Source organism: Megachile rotundata, chromosome 9, assembly GCF_050947335.1.
Source record: "Megachile rotundata isolate GNS110a chromosome 9, iyMegRotu1, whole genome shotgun sequence".
Lineage (NCBI taxonomy): Eukaryota > Metazoa > Arthropoda > Insecta > Hymenoptera > Megachilidae > Megachile > Megachile rotundata.
Window position 1 is genome coordinate 10,720,848 of NC_134991.1, and position 21,393 is coordinate 10,742,240.

Sequence of the window (21,393 nt, forward strand, 5' to 3'; positions counted from 1 at the left end):
CCTCAACGCTCAGTACTACTTAGCTATTCGTCGGGTTAATAGATGACTATATTACCCATACTAGCTTAAAAATAATAATCCCCAATAACAAGAAAACTAGCAGAGACAAAATGTGAGGATCCACATCAGCGTCCATAAGGTAAAACCATAAATTTGAATAGGAATTTAAAAGTTTGATGGGATACCTGGTGTTGAGATCAAAGTTTTAGTGATTACAGTTGTAATTAGAGTATTAATTATAAATAAAAGTAACCAACCCTCAACGCTCAGTACTACTTAGCTATCGTTGGGTTAATAGATGACTATATTATCCATACTAGCTTAAAAATAATAATCCTCAATAACAAGAAAACTAGCAGAGACAAAATGTGAGGAACCACATCAGCGTCCATAAGGTGAAATCATAAATTTGAATAGGAATTTAAAAAGTTTGATGGGATACCTGGTGTTGAGATCTTCGAGTTTCGCCAGCAAAGCATGAGAAACGATGACGCTGCTCGAGGCGAAGACGCTCGCCTGATCGTTTGCGTCCTCGATGTTCCTCTGTATGGGCACCAGTCGTTCGCCAAATTTCTGCAATTGCTCCAGCAATTCCGTCGCCTCGTTGGCGTCGTTCGGATTCTGCCAGCCGCTTTGGATCGCCTCGGCGGCGGCCATTCGCGACGACAAATCCTCCAGCGACTTTTGGAAGACACATATTTTCTGCAATGCAAACGAAAATCCTTTGAATTCTTCGTATTATCTTGTTTTATCCTCTATAATAAACTCGAGGCGGAGAGGGGACGGATCGCTAACGCAAAACTTTAAGTCGAAACTTTACGCGGTTTCTTCTCGCGAAACTTTCGTCCATTAAGCGATTTTACGAGGACGTTAAACGCCTTAAGCACACAATACGCGCGATAACTTCTTCTTTTCTCCCTTTGTTTCTTTCCCCTTTCGTTGCTACTATGAGAAAATTTTTCTTTTAATCTTTACATCGCCGCTAAGCGAAACAGCCAGAATTAATTTATCGAAGGGGGAAGTCTGCGGTGGTTTCAAAATGAAGATACAATCGTACCCTGTTTCTGGTGGGAACAAAAATGTTACACCTCGTTAGAAGTGTTGAATTTGTTTTCTTTTAATGTTCTCTGCTTTTCATTTCTTTTCCTTTTGTTTTCGAGGTTGTTTCGAGCTAGGTTACTAGTTTGTTGAGGAAAATTGGACGAAATATACTTTGACGCTTGCCTTTTGTTTGATTTATTTTAACATACTTGTTACTGAACAACTTGTTTCTTCTCTTTCTTTAGAAGTGTTAGGTAATGAAAAGAAAAAGAAAAGGAAGTTAGAAGTTTCTTCTAACTACCTTTGGATAAAGACGCAATTTTCTATTATATTTATTTTTGTACTACTAAATTGCTGTAGGATTAACAATGAGTAAAAAATTAGATATAAATGCAAATACTAAATAATATTTTAATAAAAGAATTTGTGATCCACATAACTGATCAATCGATCAATTGATCTACATATAAGCTGATCAATTGATCAGCTGATCTACAGATAGAATTAAACCAATTATTATTTAACAGTGATTGAATAAATCAGTCACTTAATATTTGCATCTTCTCCATCTAAGCAGCTGTTCATATGAATAAACTAATATTTATCTATAATTTTGTTGAGGTATTACTAATATCTTTAATTATATTACATTTTACTTTAATTTTAATTTTCTCAATCCTCACTCTTAAAAAATAAAATTAGTGATACTAATAATTACAAAATTGATATTCATCGTTAACCAACTGTTAGTTACAATGATTTTCAAATGAGCGAACACCGTTTGTCAGTGCATTCGGGGTTGAAAAGAAAATAGCGAACATAATTGTCAAGCCAGATGTTTATGATCATGGAAACCACATTTACGGTTTACCAAGTTTCGCACTATACGGGTGGCTTGTGAATAATTATTGCCATTAAAATTCGTTATAAATTGTGGCATACTCTGGCATAAATTTCTGTAATTAACCTTTAGTTGCTGTGATTAGATCTATTGTGCTCTAGTAAAATTTTTATAAAAAAGAGACTTTTCTAAAGTAAATAAAATAGAAAAATAATACCTAATTAAACAGTTACATCTGTTTAATTCTGAAAATACTTCCAGAATTTTAAAAGTAATAATAACACTAAACAAGTATTTTCTATTAAAAAAATTAAATAATATGGCAAATTTAAGTAATATATATCAAAAAAAGCACAAAAAATCATAATTACAAAAACCAACAAAAGTTTACAATATTTTCTAAGACTGAAATTAATATTTCACAAGATTTTCAGTTTCATTAATTATGTAATTATTCATATTTAAAAAACACAAAAATGTATCATATTATTTGATGAAATAAAGGGTTAAATTAAATATCTTGAATAAGTTTTAGTAAGTGTTAGATGTTCTTAAAAAAAAGACTGTAAAAGAACATTGTTTCACGTTTTTTTGAGATTCTTCTGAACGAATCAGGATAAAAGGGCGGGTAAGAAATGGTTGTCAAGATAACGCGCTACCCTTTTTTCCGCTCCGATAAATTATATTTAACAGAACTGCGATGTACAGACTGCATCGTGAACCGGCAGGACAAAAGGGGCGCAACAATAACCCTTAAACAACACCTAACATCCCTTTCAAACCGTTCCGACGACCCAAAAGCATTCAGACGAGCTTTTCATTCATTCGATTACCCCCCATTCAAGCGCCGCAACCCCTCTTCGTTGAGCGTTCTTCGCTTTTCTGGTTAAGTCGCTGCCTCTTCGCGGTCGAACCTCGACACAGAAAATAGGGGTTGCAACTTGGAACGAGATGAAATGGATTGGGAGAACACGATAGTCAAGCATTTGCACGCATTTGCACTTTTTTTTTATACAGCTTATGTTTCTGAGTAAATACATTGTGGGTATTTAGGAAATAGTTCTATTTTTCTGTCGTTAGAAAGGTGAGAGTAAGGATTCAAGTGAATTCCGAAATTTTCGAATTTTGAGATGTAGGAATTCATGAATTTTTTACAATTTTTAGGGCTGAGATGTTGGAGGTTCTAGTCATTGAAATTATTACATTTTCGAGTATCATGTTTAAACAATTTCTGTTTTTATATTTCAAGTTTATAATTCTTTAATTTCCAAATTTTTAGATCCTAAAATTTTTAAACTTTCGAATTTCTAAATTTTCAAATTTCCAAATTTTCAAATTTCCAATTTCTAAAATTTCCAAATTTTCAAATTTTCAAACTTCCAAATTTCCAAATTTCCAAATTCTCAAATTTCCAAACTCTCAAATTTCCAAACTCTCAAATTTCCACATTCTCAAATTTCCAAACTCTCAAATTCCCAAATTCTCAAATTTCCAAATTCTCAAATTTCCAAATTCTCAAATTTCCAAACTCTCAAATTTCCACATTCTCAAATTTCCAAATTCTCAAATTTCAAAATTCTCAAATCTCCAAACTCTCAAATTTCCACATTCTCAAATTTCCAAATTCTCAAATTTCCAAATTCTCAAATTTCCAAACTCTCAAATTTCCACATTCTCAAATTTCCAAATTCTCAAATTTCAAAATTCTCAAATTTCCAAATTCTCAAATTTCCAAACTCTCAAATTTCCAAATTCTCAAATTTCTAAGTTTCCATATTTTCAACATTTCTAAATTTCTAAATTTCCCAACTGCCTACATTCTTAAACTATAAAACCATTAAATTCGCAAATTTCTTAATTTTCAGACCCCTAAATTTCCAAATTTCTCAATGATTAATTTGTAGCAATTTTGGAAAAATGGGACGTGAACAAATTCCTTCTATAAAAGCTTGTATATTTCCCTCTCGGGAAATTTACGGGTAAAACAGCAAAATTTTGCTCATGACTACCCTGCATTATTCTACAAAACAATGTCTTGCAAAAGAAATCAAGGCAAAATATTGCTTCCTGGCTTCAAAATCCTGGAAAAACAAAGTTGCATTTTTCCTCATTTCTGAAAACCAAATATGTACTGTTCTTGTCTCTGTCAACCAATACACTGTAAGATAGAGTCTCGTCGGAGCTTATCGATTTTCCACCACAAAACCTCAAAAATCTTCAAAAGTAACTCTAACATGATATGATGACAGTCCCGCAGAATGACACTTATTGTATGTCAGTTTGATGTTCTAGATTTTACACACGTCTGTACGTAGATACAAAAATGGTTCATTTATGTTGTGAAGTTCAAATTAACACTTCTTTGCGTAAGTAATTAATGAACTAATTTAAAGTTTCATATTAGTGAACTGGTATAAAGTTTTATTGTAGAATGTTTAGTTTCGATTTGATTTGCTATAAGAAATCTATGGTCTTCAAGTTGAATATATGACACAATGTTATAGCCATAAAAATGAAATTTTCGTACGTGGTCCTAATTTGATGGCCAGGGACTGTATATCTAGGATTCCAGATCAGAACGTGGGTATAATTTAACATGATATGATGACAGTCCCGCAGAATGACATTTATTGTATGTCAGTTTGATGTTCTAGATTTTATACACGTCTGTACGTAGATACAAAAACGGTTCATTTATGTTGTGAAGTTCAAATTAACACTTCTTTGCGTAAGTAATTAATGAACTAATTTAAAGTTTCATATTAGTGAACTGGTATAAAGTTTTATTGTAGAATGTTTAGTTTCGATTTGATTTGCTATAAGAAATCTATGGTCTTCAAGTTGAATGTATGGCACAATGTTATAGCCATAAAAGTAAAATTTTTGTATGTGGTCCTAAGTCGATGCCGAGGGCCTGTAAATTCACCCTCCTTTCGTTCGTACCAATCCGGGAGCACCGTGTACACAGTTTCGGCCATTGAATTTCTACTATCGACCCTCTGACGACTTCTCTTTACGCGTCATGGACGATTTGAGCGAACTTCCGGGATCGACTTTTCTTCCGCAGCTTTTTCTTCGCTTTTCCGCTTTAAGAACGCGCGCCGGATGCCGAACAAGCACCGCTTAAAGTACTTTCATAGCGGGACGACTAATTAGAGCGATTTAACGTCCATCGTCGACGTTTATTTGGAATGCAAATGCAGACTTCTACCAACCCCTTTTCCCTGCTGTTCACCTTTTTCCTTCCATCTTTTCTCCTTCCACACCACCCCTTTTTTCTCTACAGCTACCCCTATCCTTACTCCCTCCTCTCTGTGCTCTTTGCTTTGCCCTCTCCTGCCATTCGTCCTGCCTATTGTTTCACGATTCTATGTTCTCTACTGTTCATTCTATTCCCTGTTCTACTATTCTTCTCCTGAGTTCCATTTTCTAGCCCCATCCCATTTTTTTACTTGGACCAATTATTCGCGAATTTTTCAAACACCGTGGACTGAGGGTGTGTTCTTAATCCTGAAACGTGGATTTACGTGTTAATGAAGATTTCTCGATGGGGTATTTTGGATAAGAGATGCGCGAAGCTCCGGAGAGGAAACGGAATTTTTAAATGTTGCTGATTGTTGGAGATGCAGGGAGATTTGGGGATTTACGGATTTAGAGATTCGGGGATTTTTAAAACTTGAGAACTTAACAAATTGGGAATTGTGAATGTAGGGACTTGAAGTACAGAAATTTGAAGATTCGGAATTGCAAGCTTTTGGAAATTTCGATTTTTAGTGATTTACGAATTTGGGAATTTGGAAGTTTGGTAATTTAGTGATTTGGGATTTGGGGAATTTGGGATTTGGGAAATTTGGGATTTGGGGAATTTGGGATTTGGGGAATTTGGGATTTGGGGAATTTAAGATTTGGGAAATTTGGGATTTGGGAAATTTGGGATTTGGGGAATTTGGGATTTGGGGAATTTGGGATTTGGGGAATTTGGGATTTGGGGAATTTGGGATTTGGGGAATTTGGGATTTGGGAAATTAAGGATTTGGGGAATTTGGGATTTGGAGAATTTAGGATCTGGGGAATTTGGGATTTGGAGAATTTAGGATCTGGGGAATTTGGGATTTGGAGAATTTAGGATCTGGGGAATTTGGGAATTCGGAAATTCGAGAATTTAGGAATTAGGGAATTTAACAATTTGGAAATTTGAGAATTTGGTAATTTGATAATTTGAGAAGCTAACAGATTCAGAAATTAGGAATGCTGAAAAGTAAAAATTTGGAAATTTGGGGATATTAAAATTGGAAAATTTGAAATCTGAGAAATCCCAAAAATCTGAGAAATCTGAGGTATTTGAGAAATTTCAGAAATTTGTGGATTTCGAGATATTCGAAAAATGTAAGAAACCTGAGAAATCTGAGAAATTTGAAAAATTTATGAAAATAAAAAAAAGTAAAAAAATTTGCGAAATTTTAAAAATTCGAGAAATGTACAAATATCCAAATTTGTCTATGAACATATACTGTTAACAGGGCATTATTAAACAATAAAAGAAACCATCCATATAATTCTTACTTGTACATGATAATTTAGAATTGCATAAACTGTAACGTTAGATTAAAATAAACTAAAACAAAATCCTTCCCACAACCATTATCCACATAATACTTCTTTGTTCCTGTATCGTATATAACCTACTTGCGTATAAATCAAATTCACGAAACGGAACGCGAATACCACTCTCGACCAGATATTTGCACACTCCATTGTGGTTAGTGGTTGACTTCATGAGGCTGCTAAGTGCACTACTAATTAAGTTTATTGACACTTGCGGTTGCAACAGTGTCAGAGAAAAGCAAAAGACTGTTGGAACGGTACTCGGAGAATGGGAGTAAACAATCAGAACAGAAAAGTAACTACAGAAATCTTGAGTAAATTTTCTTTTTGACAGTACTCGTACGTTGTTGTTTCAAATGCTTCATGGACGAACTTGAGAAGAAAATTAGAGTAAACGGGTAGAGTAAACACTCTTCGGGGAGATAATGCTTTTACTTTGAAAACTCTGTTTTGCTCTCTGCAGAATGCGCGTGAACAGTGTTAACAATTATTAAAATAAACAAATTAGTTGTACGAACAATAGTTTACAAGAATTTTATGAAATAAATATAAATAACATATTCTTTAAAAATCAACTGAAATTGAATATTATTATTCAGTTCATTTATTTCCCTTGCTTATGTAATACATTTCTATTCAAGAAACGTGTGAACACCTTTACTTTTCAATTTTTAAAAATGAACTAAAATAAAGTTTACTTTAAATATAAATACTTAAAATAAACTTAAAGTAAAGTTAAACCGAGTAAAGTTTCAATGAAAGCTTTAATTTGTATCTCATTTCTAATATTCATAAATCTTTTTTAATTTTCTCCCCTCACAATATATTGTTTATCACTATAAAGAGACCTAACCCATAAATAATTAAATAAAAATGACTGAACATTTCCAACATCCAACATCAGAAAGCCAATTATAAAGAACTGTCCATATTCATTCGCAAAATATGAGTGCAAACATTCACGAGAATTAAGGGGTTAATCCTTAGCAGGGCAGGACGAATGATTGCACGTAAAGCGATATCAGGAAAGATTTAATTCCAACGATAAATCCCGACAGAAACGTCGAACGTAACGCGATCAAGATGAATGTACAGGTGAAAATAAGATTACAAATCCATCGATAAGTCTCGGTTTCCCCGAAGCTTCGCTGCGAAATCGTTCGAGCAAACAGACGGACGAAAAAGGAGAAAGAGAAGGAGGTAAAGAGCTGTAGAAGGCGGAGAACGAAACAATTTTTCCTGCAGTCTTGGCCGTCTGCAATGTCATTTATTATGTAGCCAACCGGGCAATTAAAGTTAACTCGGCCGTGCTTTCTCTCTCCTCTCCCTTTCCTCTCTTCGTATGTCCCTAGCCACCTCCTGGCGAACTTCTTCGAGGAATTTACCAAGCTAATTGTCTGGCGCCGTCCGATACTCGGTTTGTCGTTGCATCACTCGTTCGATAATTACCGCCATTTTCCTTACATTGGATTCTACTGAAAAATCGCGGCAACGCGCGTATCTTGCGAACATGGAACGAGAGGTTAAATAGGGCGGTTGGTAGAATTTAGGATGTATTTTTGGGGGGATTTTGAAATTTGAGAATTTGAGATTTGGGAGAATTTGTACTCGTCAGTTTCTTGGAGGAATTTGCTAAGCTAATTGTGTGGCGCCGTCCGATACTTGGTTTGTCGTTGCATCACTCGTTCGATAATTACCGCCACTTTCCCTACGTTGGATTCTACTCAAAAATTGCAACAACGTATACTTTGCGAATCATATGAGGCGAGAGGTTAAATGGCTGTTCGGTAGAATTATAGGGAATATTTCTTTCATGGGGATTTGGAAATTTGAGAATTTAGGTGGAGGTAATTTGGGAAATTTTATATGAGAATATTTGCAAATTTAGAAAATTGTGAATTTGTACGGTTGGGAGTTGAGACATTGGAGAATTTATGTATTCAAAAATTTGAAAAATTGGGAATTTGCAAGTCTTGGAGATCTAAGATTAGAAAATGTAAATATTTGAAAATTTAGAAAATTGGAAATTTTATATGTGGATATTTGCAAATTTAGAAAATTGTGAATTTGTACGGTTGGTAGTTGGGAAATTGCAGAATTTAGATATTTAAAAATTTGGAAAATTGAGAATTTGCAAGTCTTGGAGATCTAAGATTAGAAAATGTAAATATTTGAAAATTGGAAATTTGAGAATTTCGTTTTAAGATTCGGGGATATAAATATTCGAAAATTTAGAAAATCCGAAATTTGCAAATTCGGGAGTTTTAAGATAAGGGAACTTGCTTTTCCAAGTCTCCCTACCATGGCAATAACCTTAAACCCCTTTGAGACAGCCTTTTTTAGGTACATGTGAAGATTAATAAACGAATAGCATATGTAGGTATGAGCTTCATACAGTCAAATGCTAAACAGAGGACATATTAGTCACTCATTTACACTTTCACTCAAGGTACATAATTGCCATTATTTTAAAAAACGCACCTTGATAACGCATCTATGTATCTTGACAACATATTTCAAGATCGAAATCAGAAGTAGCTACTTTATTCTAAATATTTACCGCATTCAAGTGTACGGGAATCAGAATCACAGCAAAAACGTTAAGGTGAAGGTCTAGGGTAGTTCGGTGATGCTACGAGGCCAGATTTATAATAGATGCAGATGGCGTGCTGCCAACGGCGAGGCGCCACAATATTGCCGCTTAGTCACCTCGGTCAAGCCTCCTCTTTGTCCTGCTGTTCGGCGACGTAATAAATAACAGAAAAGACCACGAGAAAACTGAATATTTATGAAGGAATTCGGTGGCCCGTCTCCGTTATACGCTCCTTCTTTTATTTCGCCGTTTCTTTTTGCTCCACTTCGTTGATATAGAACCGTCCGTTTGATCACTGTACATATTTGCTTTACTGATGGTGGCTACTCTCATAACTCCAGCAGTTACCTTTTCTGTTATTTTTGCGATGAAATAAAATATAGTTTCAAACGTATTCGTCGAACATTTGCGAACGGATATTAATAATTTTCGTATGGTTAACAATTGTATAAAATTGCAATTTATATGAGAAAGTCTGAGGTCATCGGAAGTGACAAAATGGTTGAAAATCTTTGTGATTTAATAAAATTGTAAAATTTTTATTTTGTTAGACTAAAATTTTTTGTTTGTAAAATAAGTTTGAGATAGTAAAAGATAGCAGATGAGTATAAATTGTAATTCGAGACAAAAAGCGTAAATTTTCTTCTTTTCGGTTTACATTTTGTTAAATAGTCCTTTTGAAGTAGTTTCATTCATTCTTATAGGAAATTCTTGAAGAACAAAGAAAAATTATGAATGCCAATTTAGTATGCCTGAATTTATGAGCGATTTACACAAGTCAGTTAACGACCTAGTAATTTATTCTACTAGCGGTATTAAATAGACATGAAACAAAGCTTCGTGAAAAGGGATGAAACCACAACGAATAAATTACTTTTCCATAGAGTTAATCACCATTTGTAATTAACAGTAATTGCATGCACAAATTGACCAACGGTAAATTGTTAACCTGTGATGATATTCGACTTCGTGAAATAGTGTGGTTCAGTGGTTCTCAAACCTTCATGAAATATAATTTGAAAGTCACTTTCTTTCATTATGAATTCTTAAATTTTTTAATTTTCAAATTTACAAATTTATAGATTTATAAATGCATAAATTTTCAAATATTAAAGTTGTTCAATTTTTTAAATTTGTTAGTTCTTTCATTTGCAAATTCTTAAATTTGTAAATTCTTAAATTCATTAATTTTTTAATTTACAAATTCTTAAAAATACAAATTCTTAAATATACAAATCCTTAAATTTACAAATTCTTGAATTCACCCCGAATTTTTAAATTATCAAAAGCCCCAATTCTCTTTCTAAATATTTAAATCAACAAATTTTCGGATCCCCATTGTTTCATTTTTCAACAGCACAAATTCCAAAATTCCTAAACATATAACCCCAAAATTTTTAAACACAGTTGACAACATTTAAAAATATAGGAATACGTAAGTTACAATACTTGAAAATACAGTTTTAAATCCAAACTATAATATTTAAAAATACACACATCAGCTACTAAATACCAATTTGAATACAAAATGATTAAAAGTGAATTTCATAAAACACGAACAGAGCAATAAGAAAGAAGGAACTTAAACGATACTCATCAAAGAGTCCTAACCTCAACAGCTAATGCACTCGTCAGCGAGCATGAGTAATAATTCCTCGCAGCAAGCGATGCATAATAATCGACGCTCTTTAACACGCCATTAACGAGTCGAAGGAGCGAAAGCAACAGTGCACGAGGGACTAGAAAAAGTGTTATTCCTGCCTGTTACAGAGTCTACCAGTCGAATTAACCCTAGATTTACGAACGTTTAATGACCACTTACATTTAAATTAAAACTATAAAACTAAATGAATAATGCATGATACTGTCTTATACAATGATTCTACCTTACTGAAGATGAACATTATCTTGATGAAGTAATTTTGACAAAAGCTTCTCAGTAATTTTCGTAATTTAACACTGGGGTATGAAACGAGTTTAGCTTCAATTTCAGCCACTTTATGTGCTAAGAATCTGAATAAATTTTTCTTTTAATACCGGTTTTACATCTCGAGACTAAACTGTTAGCCCTTTATATCAAAATTAAACAAAATTTTGAATACTGCGAAAATCGTCATTTTTCAATGCTTTTACGCTTTTGAAGTTTTGTGCATTCAACGTTTGAATCAGCTGCGAAATATGTTCAAACAACTTTCAGAAATTATTAATTTTTTCAGGTTAAAATACGTAGCTTCTTCGTAACATTTTTAGTAACTGAAGTTTTAAACGTCCCAGTGTCAGGTATTCTGACGAAGTGTGACCGTTAAGGGTTAAAATAAGACGTCCAAGATCCGCCATTTTGACGGGTGGATCTAAGGTTAATCGAGCGAATTTACCGGGTGTTTTATGCGGAGGTTCCCGGGAACATCCTCCGGTTTTGTAAAGCCCGAACAGAATTAACGAAGGGGATATTTTAGTGGGATAACAAGGATGTCGTAGGATAAATTCATTAAACCTGCTCACGTAGATAAATTTGTCCTGTATAATTAGCGAACGCAGCAACAAACGAACGAATAATTTGTCCGCGTAATCGTTCCGCGAATTATCGCGATTATTTGCATACATTATCGTAACGGGTCGCGTGTTTAAAACGAATCACTGGAACACTCGTCGACACGGGGGTCCATTTGTCATTTCCGCCATTAACGAATACCTCGAAGCCGACCGGTTCGAGGAAGTTGAATGAACAAAGCTCTCGAGACACGGCCGTCACTGACTCGAGCGTGTGGGGAATTTTAAAATTCACCGCCAACAGCCTTTGCTTTGCGTCCCGAAGGAAGTCACTGCCCGTGAAAATCGTCTCACGATATAAATAACCTCTGTCGGGGAAATATTTCGATTTTAACAACCTCGGAATAATCGAAGTACGCGCCGTGAATTTTGTGATACGAATTATCTTGGATTATAATATTCGGACTCGTGATGCACGTTACGGTTACGTGACAAACTTAAATCGTATTTCCATAAAGATTGGTTATGGTTTTCATACTGATTGGTTTTTGTATAACTGAAGATTGCTAAATACAAAATACACCTAATATTCTGTTGTTCTTTATTTATCATTTGCGGTAATAATTAGGTAGTTCTCTTTGATCCAACTAACGATAAAATTATAGGTTAAGGGGTTGTTAGGAAGTTTGGATGTTGTGAATGTATTATAGTGAACTGATGGTAAGTTATGTTTTTAGAGATACGAAATTATTAGGAAAATTTTAATGTAAATGTAGTGAAATGTTGGTAAATTATGTTTTCAGAGATACGAAATTATTAGAAAATTTCTGATGTAAATATAGTCAACTGCTGGTAAGATGTGTGGTAAATTATATTATACTTTCAAAATTCCAAAACAGCATCTCAAAATTTCACATCATCAAAATTTTAGAACTTAAAAGTTTCAAGATGATAAGTTCCCAAAATATAAAAATTCTAAAATTCCAAAATCTTGATCTCAGTATCCAAAAATGTCAAAATTCTAATGTCTCAATAATGCTCCCCTGATGACCATATTCCTCATACATGTATACACATGTGATCTATTTCCCAGTTAATTATTTTGTGGAACCTCAGCGGCAAAATAACGAGAGTCTACTGTACATCAAATTGTAAGAACTTAACCCATTCGCGACGGTGTCGAATAACGCAGACATCCTCGAGATTGATAAAAATATTTCGCGGCTCGCAAATGCATTTCCAGCGGAAACGCTTTTTACGGGAGCAGACGAGCAGAGAGTATTCTTGTCCGTTCTCGCGCGAAATTCCATTGTACCGACAGATGCTCTTAAAGCTGGATCCGTTTGGAATATGTTTCCATGAATAGAATTCGATCGTGGAGCATCGCCACTTGATATCCCCAGACCTTGATATTTCTTCGCGAGAAATATGCTCGTTTCTCTGCATGAAAAATGCGATATGTCTAGAAACTTAGAATGTGATGCTACCATGTTCGTTCTGATGCGTATAATTTCAACGTATTTTACGGGAAATGTTAGAAGACGCGCTCTCGCGTGTAAAACGGGTCAAGTTTACGCTTTCAAACGGCGACGTGAAATTTCACGTATCGTATTGAATATTGAAAGGTATTCGATCAAATTGATCAACGTGTTTATTCGTTATAATTTTGGGAGGATAACTGTGCGGTATTTACTGTGAAATGAGTTTACTAATTTGAATAGGGATATTATGCGGATCGGTGTTGATTGAAATATGCGGAATATGGAAAATGTTCGTTATGCGATAATTCGGGGAGGAATACTGAGTATATTCAAATTATGGCCGAATTTTGGGGGAAACGTTTTAAAGCAGTTCTCCGTTTTGATACGATAAGTGTTGCTTTCTGAGTAGTGGTTAATGCAGGTATTTGAAAATTGGTAATTTTTTAAGGGTGTTTTTTATGAGTTAAGCTACGTTTTGCTGGGTATAGGGAAGTTGCTGTGAGATACTTGTATGTTTTCAATTTTTTTCGTGGGTTACTGAGGGTTTGGGAATATGGAGTATTGAGAGGTTCAGAATTTTTGGATTTTAGGATATGAAAATTTGGGAATTTGGGACTTGGAGAATTGGGTATTTGAGGATTTTGGGATTTAGAGATTAAGGTATTTGGAGATATGGGTTACTGAAAATATGGGGATTTAAGGAATTGAGTTATTGAAAATTTGGGGGTTTGGATATTTGAGAATTTAAAAATTAAAAAATTTAGATATTTGAAAATTTAGGAACTTAGCAATTTTTTAGAAATGTAGAAATTTGGGAATTTAGAAATTTGAGAACTTGAGAATTTGAGAATTTGAGAAATTGAGAAATTGAGAATTTGAGAAATTGAGAATTTGAGAAATTGAGAAATTGAGAACTTGAGAATTTGAGAATTTGAGAAATTGAGAAATTGAGAATTTGAGAATTTGAGAAATTGAGAATTTGAGAAATTGAGAAATTGAGAAATTGAGAAATGGAGAATTTGAGAATTCGAGTATTTGAGAATTTGAGTATTTGAGAATTTGGGAATTTGAGAATTTGAGAATTTGAGAATTTGAGAATTTGAGAATTTGAGAATTTGAGAATTTGAGAATTTGAGAATTTGAGTATTTGAGAATTTAAGAATTTGAGAAATTGAGAAATTGAGAAATTGAGAAATTGAAAAATTGAAAAGTTGAGAAATTGAGAAATTGAAAATTTGAGAATTTGAGAATTTGAGAATTTGAAAATTTGAGAATTTGAGAAATTGAGAAATTGAGAATTTAGAAATTGGCTATTTAAAAATGTCACTATTTCCAAATTTAGAAATTTGATAATTTCAAACCTGCAAAATCTACAAATTCAGAAATGAACTCTCTTACGAATCATGCAATTTGGAAACTCAAAAAATTCCGAATTTAAAAACTTGCAATAAAAATTTAAAATATGAAATGTATATCTGATTTCCTATAAATCATGGTAGACTCCCTATTCATCGAAAGAAAGTTCGTACTATACCCGAATATCCACATAAAGGATATCAAATTTGTAGCACAATGGCGGCAGAAATGGAGCGTGAAAGTATTACCGAGAATAATGGATAATAATCGAATTAATCGTCAGGAGACGGTCATGTTCAAAGGCGAAAGAAGCTCAAAGACGTGACATCCTGGTGATAAACACGAATCCCTGGTGATATCGTGGTGAGACCCGCCGCAATATCGACGTTACGAGGATCGTTTTCTCGTTTAATGTCGAACGAAGACGCCATCTCGAAGACGCCAAGCTGACGACGTTAATATCGCCCCTCGGACGTAATAAATGCGTATTAACATTTATTACATCACACTCCGATACACTTTACCCCCCCAAAATTATTTTCCTGCTTTTAATTAGATTTTAATACCCTGTCGTTAATGGTATCGTATTATTTCGACGTGACAGCGTTCGCACGCAATTTGTGTCGTTTTGTGGTGCTTGAAATAGAGATGGAATTTATTATAAAATTAGTTATATAGAGAATTTTTATTTTGTTAAAACAGGAAAAGAAAGTGTATTTTGAATTTTAATTACAGTAAGTGTGAAGGTTTCAGAATTTAAATCGCGGATGGTTCTAAAATAGTATGGCTAAGATGGCTGACTTTCATACCTTAAATTAAATAGAATTCTGTACTGAAATATTATGCCTGCAAAATGCAACAAAATGGCATATCTGGTTGTTTCAGAGTTGAAGTTTTATTTTCCACTCAAATATTAGAATACTAATAGTAAGATGGATGACTTGTAACAAAATGGCACTTGTATTTGTTTCAGAGTTCAACATGCATTTTGTACTGAAATATTAGGATGTAATAGTAAGATGGCGAACTTGATAACAGAAACGTATCACAAAATGGCATCCACATTAATTTGAATTATACTAAACATCAATTTTATTAATATTACTAATGTTATTAAGTTATTATATTTATTTAACATCATTATATTAATAAAATAAACTAGCTGCTAGCAACTTACAGCAATCAATGCTCAATTCAAAAGCATATCTCTAAAGCTGTATCCAAGAATATATCTCCTTACACAAATATCTAGCAAACTCTAAGATCATTAAAATCTATAAAACTTTCTTTAATAGCATCCCAAATAAATCCCACTATCAACTATGTATCATCACCAACGATCAAACTCATAGATTCCCAAAATAATGTTCCATACAATGTCAAATAAGTTCCTCAAGCTAAATTCGTTAATCCTTGAAATGAATACGTAAGATCAATAAACGGATTGAAAGACAGTGACATAGAAAATTTCACTGTCTAGCCATTAGATTTCCATCAAGATAATTGCACGTTCTGTAGTCTGGGTTGGTTCGGTCTCGGCCATCATTCAAAATGATAAGGGGACTCACAAAGTGGATGGCGCGCGATAAATTAATTAACTGAAAGCCGCGGAACGTTAAGTTTGCCGCACTTAATCGGACGCGGACGAGTCAGTTTAACAGACAATCGGGCGTAATTAACACCACGACGTCGTTGGGAAACAAGCCACTACGCGAGGCGTATCAGTATCCCTCGGTGGCCTCCCTCATGTTCGAGAGATACAATCACGGAAATTGCTCTTACCGTCTCGCCGACTGTTAATCCGATTCCCGTGTAGCGTTCTCCCTGCTCGTGGCCGCGACTAAGTCCAGATGACTGATTTCAGATAAGAAGTAGATGACCGGTTCGAGATAAGTGAACACGATACGAGCATGGTATAACACGGGGACACTTGGGGACAATACTCTGCTCTCGAATCGAGTTTACTTGCTCAAAATCCTGGGCTATGATTGTATTTCTTTCATTTCGGCATGCTGTTGGGTGATCTAGGGATTTGGGAATGTGAGGACTTCGAGTCTGGGGATGTGTTGATACGGAGGTTTTGAGATATGGGAATTTGTGGATATCTGAGTATTTGAGGATCTAAGGATTTGAAGAAATGGAGAGTATATAGGTTTTGTATATTCTCCACATACCTAACTTTTCAAACTCTCAAATTCACATATATCCAAATTCTCGACCTAATCATTTACAAATCAAATTCCCTAACTTATCTTCAAATCTTCAAACATACCAAGCACTAACCACACAGAAGACTAATAGCCCAAAATTCCAAATTTCCTAACACGTAATCTCCCAAATCTCTAAACTCCTTTTATCTCCAAGGTATTGTCTACAGTTCTCACACGATCCCCTTAACCATAAGTACTCCAATCCCCTCATTCGCACCATACTTGTACCTCCTCAACAATGGCTACACGCATACATACATGTGTACAAACGTTCCATAAAGTGCAATTGGATGTCATCAAAATGATCCCAACGCGTTGCTCTCGATAACATGCAAGGCAGTGGCGTTAGAATCGGAGGCGCGGAGTTGTCTCTGTTCGCGAATGCACCGCGTGGAAATCGGATTAGCAGACGGAGAAACAGTAAGTGCAATTTCCGCGATAGTATCTGGGGACGGGAGACGTTAGAGTCAGCTAGCGATATGGCCCGCGTTCGTCCCGCAACGACGACGGGTTTTGGCCCCCGCTGTTAATTACGCGCAATTGTCTACGAGATCAGCACAGCTTCAACCCCCTTCTTGTTCCTTGCATCCGACACTCGACGAAGCTTATAACAAGACTGCCGGCATACAGTAACAATAATTATCACGCCTGTGTTAACGCAACGCCGTGATTGCGGGACAAGCCGGATCGCTGTTGCTCACCCTTTGGGCTGCTTTACAATCGAGATGACCGTGGTTAACCGCGATACGCGCCCCCTCACGCCCGGATCTTGCGAAAATCTATGGGGTTAATTAGGGCAGCTCGCAGACGTTCTATGGATCCAAGCAACGATTATTGGCTTAAAGCTCTGTCAGCGATATTTGCAAAATAGGTATTTATTTATTCTTCTTTTATTTCATGGTGTTCTTTCTGATTTTCTTATACTTGTATCTATATTTGTAAGATACATATTTGTATCTATATTGTAATTTATTCAAGCTATGAATTACATATAATATTATTAATAAAGAAAGCTGATTATGAAAAGATATTACTAAATTATACATTTAATGCGTAAAGAAGATGCGCACACAATTATTCTTCATCTGACGTGATACATAGAGGATTTTGAACAAAATAAATAAACGAATGCTACGATTGTAGCATAGAAAAATTCAGTACCAACAAGTTATCCAAGCTATTTCTATATATTTTGATTTGTTATCATTCGTATTGAGATTGCAAACATCAAACTTTATCTTGTGAAAGTCTATGATGTTAATTAGGGGAGTCTGCAGATGTCTTATGGATCCAAGGAACATATTTGCAACGATATTTGCAAAATACTATGGGCACTTATTTAAATTTTTTTTATTTTCTATTATCCTATCTGATTGTTAAACAGTAAAATAAAGATGGTCAAATGGTAAAACGATGATCACGAAAATAAAAGATGACCAAAGCAAATAAAGATGTTCGAATCAGCAAAATGACAGTAAAATTTCTCAGTAAATTATTAAAATTATATAAATAGTAGTAACTGGGATTTGAAAGCAGCTAATTATCCTAAGAACTGTTTCCTCATAGAATAATGAGTTAAACAGCCAGCACAAACAAGAAACTCGTGGAATACTTAAATCCTTGATTCTGTATGATTGTACGACTGCGAAAAGTGTGTGAACCCGACTGAAATCCTTCATACCATAAATCCAATGAGTAACATATAATTATAATTTTCATCAAACGTAAATTGCAACTCGTATCCCGGTCGAAAGTGATTCCATTGTTCTTACATCCGTTTATCTAACAAGGAATAATCATAAAGAAGAGATTCCGTTGGAAGTTATTTTATTCCATTGGATCGGAGTCGAAGCGAGGGAAGGTTTAATTATCGCGTGTTGATCAATCGGGTCCCTCGTCGGAGACGCTGAAGCTCGTTACCGATTTTCCGCGTTATTTCACAATTCTGCAAAAATATATTAACGATTAATCGATGTCGCACAGCTGCGGAACTTTCCGGCCGAGCGGAGGCCGTTCGACGTGGAACCCGTTAACCGTGAAATTAATTTGCCGGACGACGCGAGATTTTAATTACGTTTGGTAATGATCACACTCGCTCCTCGCCCCGTAACCGCAGAAACGTCGAAGTAATTAAGTTCCGCCCACTCTACGCTCGTGAAAGACGTGCCTCCGCTCGCGAGATTTCTTTATAATTCCGGAACCGTTTTACAACCGTGCCGACCGTCTTTCCCTCCTGTGAGTCTTTCTTTTCTTCTTCTTCTTCGTTCTTTTTTTCGCGCCGTGGCCTGTTCTACATACATCCATCTTGACCCTTTTCGCGTATCAACGGATGTACGGTTCCCGTTCTCTTCAAAAGGAAAGAAAGCTAGCGCGTGCACTCTCGGATGAAATGGAGCATTCTTTCGCGTAGAAGACAAATATACATATAAACTTCAACGATTTTTAGATGGTTTTTAAATTTATAGATTCACATATTATTTATTTTTTTAAATTATTCAGTTTCTGAATTCTAATTCGCAAATATACAAATAATCAAATTATTAGTCAGTTTTGAAATTTTGAAAGTTTGCAGAATCTAAAATTATGAAATTTTGAAATTTTAAAGTTATCAAATTTTAATTCAAATGCTTGAATTCTCAAACTCTCATATATGTATACAAACTCTTAAATTTTCATATTCACGGATTCTCGGATTTTCAATACATAATTTTTCAAAATTTTTTAAGTCTATAATCCCCAAATTCCTAAATACTTAAAATAAAAATTCCCAAAATTTAAAATCCCCAAATTCCTAAATCCCTAAAATTAAAAATCCCTAATTCTAAAATCCCTAAATTCCTAAATTCCTAAAATTAAAATTCCCTAATTCTAAAATTCACAAATTACTCAATTTTCGAATACTAAAATAAATTCCCAAATCCCCAAATCCCAAATTCCTCAAATCCCAAATTCCCCAAATTCGAAATTCCACAAATCCCAAATTCCATAAATCCCAAATTCCACAAATCCAAAGTTTTCCAAATCCCAAATTCCTCAAATCCCAAGTTTTCTAAATCCCAAGTTTTCCAAATCCCAAGTTTTCCAAATCCCAAATTCCCCGAATCCCAAGTTTTCCAAATCCCAAATTCCTCAAATCCTAGTTTTCCAAATCCCAAATTCCTCAAATTCCAAGTTTCCCAAATATTAAATTCCCCAAATCCCAAAATCCCCAGATCCCAAATTCCCCAAATCCCAAATTCCCCGAATCCCAAATTCCACAAATCCCAAGTTTTTCAAATCCCAAATTCCCCGAATCACAAATTTCCCGAATTACAAATTCTCCAAATCCCAAATTCCCCAAATCCCAAATTGCCTAAAATTCCAATTTCTCCAAATCCCAAATTCCCCAAATCTCCAAATCCCCAAATTCCCCAAATTCCCCAAATCCCCAAATCCCCAAATTCCCAAATCTCCAAATCCCCAAATTTCCAAAAAGAATTTCCAAATTATAAAAGCTATAAATTCTCAAATTTCCACATTCCTAAATAATTAAAAATTTGTAGCAATACAATTTCCATTTGTTATTAAAATGACAGGCAACTCAATATCCGTTTTCATCTAATTAATAATGGCTTCACTGAAGAGCACGGTCAATCTTCATTAACGTCATCCAATAACAGTTAATTATTAATAACAACTGACGAAGCAAGTTTTCCTTAAATAACTTCATCTGCTTTTTGCCTGCGTGATTTTTATAAATTAAAACGATGTGATATTTTATTTCGAACATCAACATGTCAGAATGATGCTAGTCAGACATTATTATAAATACGAATATCGATTAACGGCCAACAGGAAGCTAATTATCCAGCGCTGCTTTATTAGACATCAATAAAGCGTCGTACACAGTCATCAATGCACCCATACATATATCGAAGATCGTAATCCGAAGAAAGTAACAACTAAACGAAATAAAGTGCGCGAACTATAATTACGATTCACTATGATATAACATCAATGTACACATACCAAGTATCCAATTTGCCCCTTTCATATTCTCTCCAACAAGCTGAGTCACACATTGTTACAAATAATTGAGCAAAACGTAACGAGTTATATCGACGTTTCACGGTTCACTATGTAACAACAAAAAAAAGAAAAACGAAAAAGAGCAGACGAATTTCACGAACAAATTAACCACGTGTAGCTGGTACAGAAAGGGAATTAGAAATTATTTTTTAGTGGATTTTGCTTGACAATTGGTGATGTTGCATGTCGTGTTTGATTAAAAATTCGACTTAAATGAGTTTCACTACTGATAAGTTTACTGGAAAGGAAAGAATGTTTATATAAAAGTGATGATTGTATGAAAAGAGGATAAATAGAGGAAATTTGAACAAAAAAGTTAACATTAATAATTGAACTTTAACTGATATTAAGCGCGGTGATTTAATGCGAGGCAATATAATACGTGAAGATACCACATGTGATAATATTAATGTGTCGTAATATCGCGTGTGGTGATAAGAAACGTAGTGATAAAATATTTGGCCATATAACGAGAGACGGTTCTAATGCACAACTATTATAGCGCGTGGCGATATAACGCGTGACAATTCTGATACCTCGCGATATTAACACGCGGCAATTGTAACATATGTTGATTCTAATATGTGGCGGTACAATGCGTGGCGATACAACGTGTGGCGATATAACGCATGGCGATATAACGTGTGTTAATTTCAATACATGGTGATTCTAACACACAACGATTTTAATTCATGGAAATTATAATAC

The 21,393-nt window shown here is 34.6% G+C and overlaps 1 protein-coding gene across 4 annotated transcripts in view; it reads right to left on the bottom strand.

The window, feature by feature from the left end:
• Positions 1-21,393, bottom strand: part of LOC100876889 (dystrophin, isoforms A/C/F/G/H) — a 758,772-nt gene that overhangs the window by 13,015 nt on the left and 724,364 nt on the right. For all 4 annotated transcript variants that reach the window (XM_076535871.1, XM_076535870.1, XM_076535872.1 and 1 more), the window contains one exon: positions 443-702. In XM_076535871.1, coding sequence (XP_076391986.1) covers positions 443-702 — 260 coding nt within the window. The remainder of the gene's footprint in view (positions 1-442; positions 703-21,393) is intronic.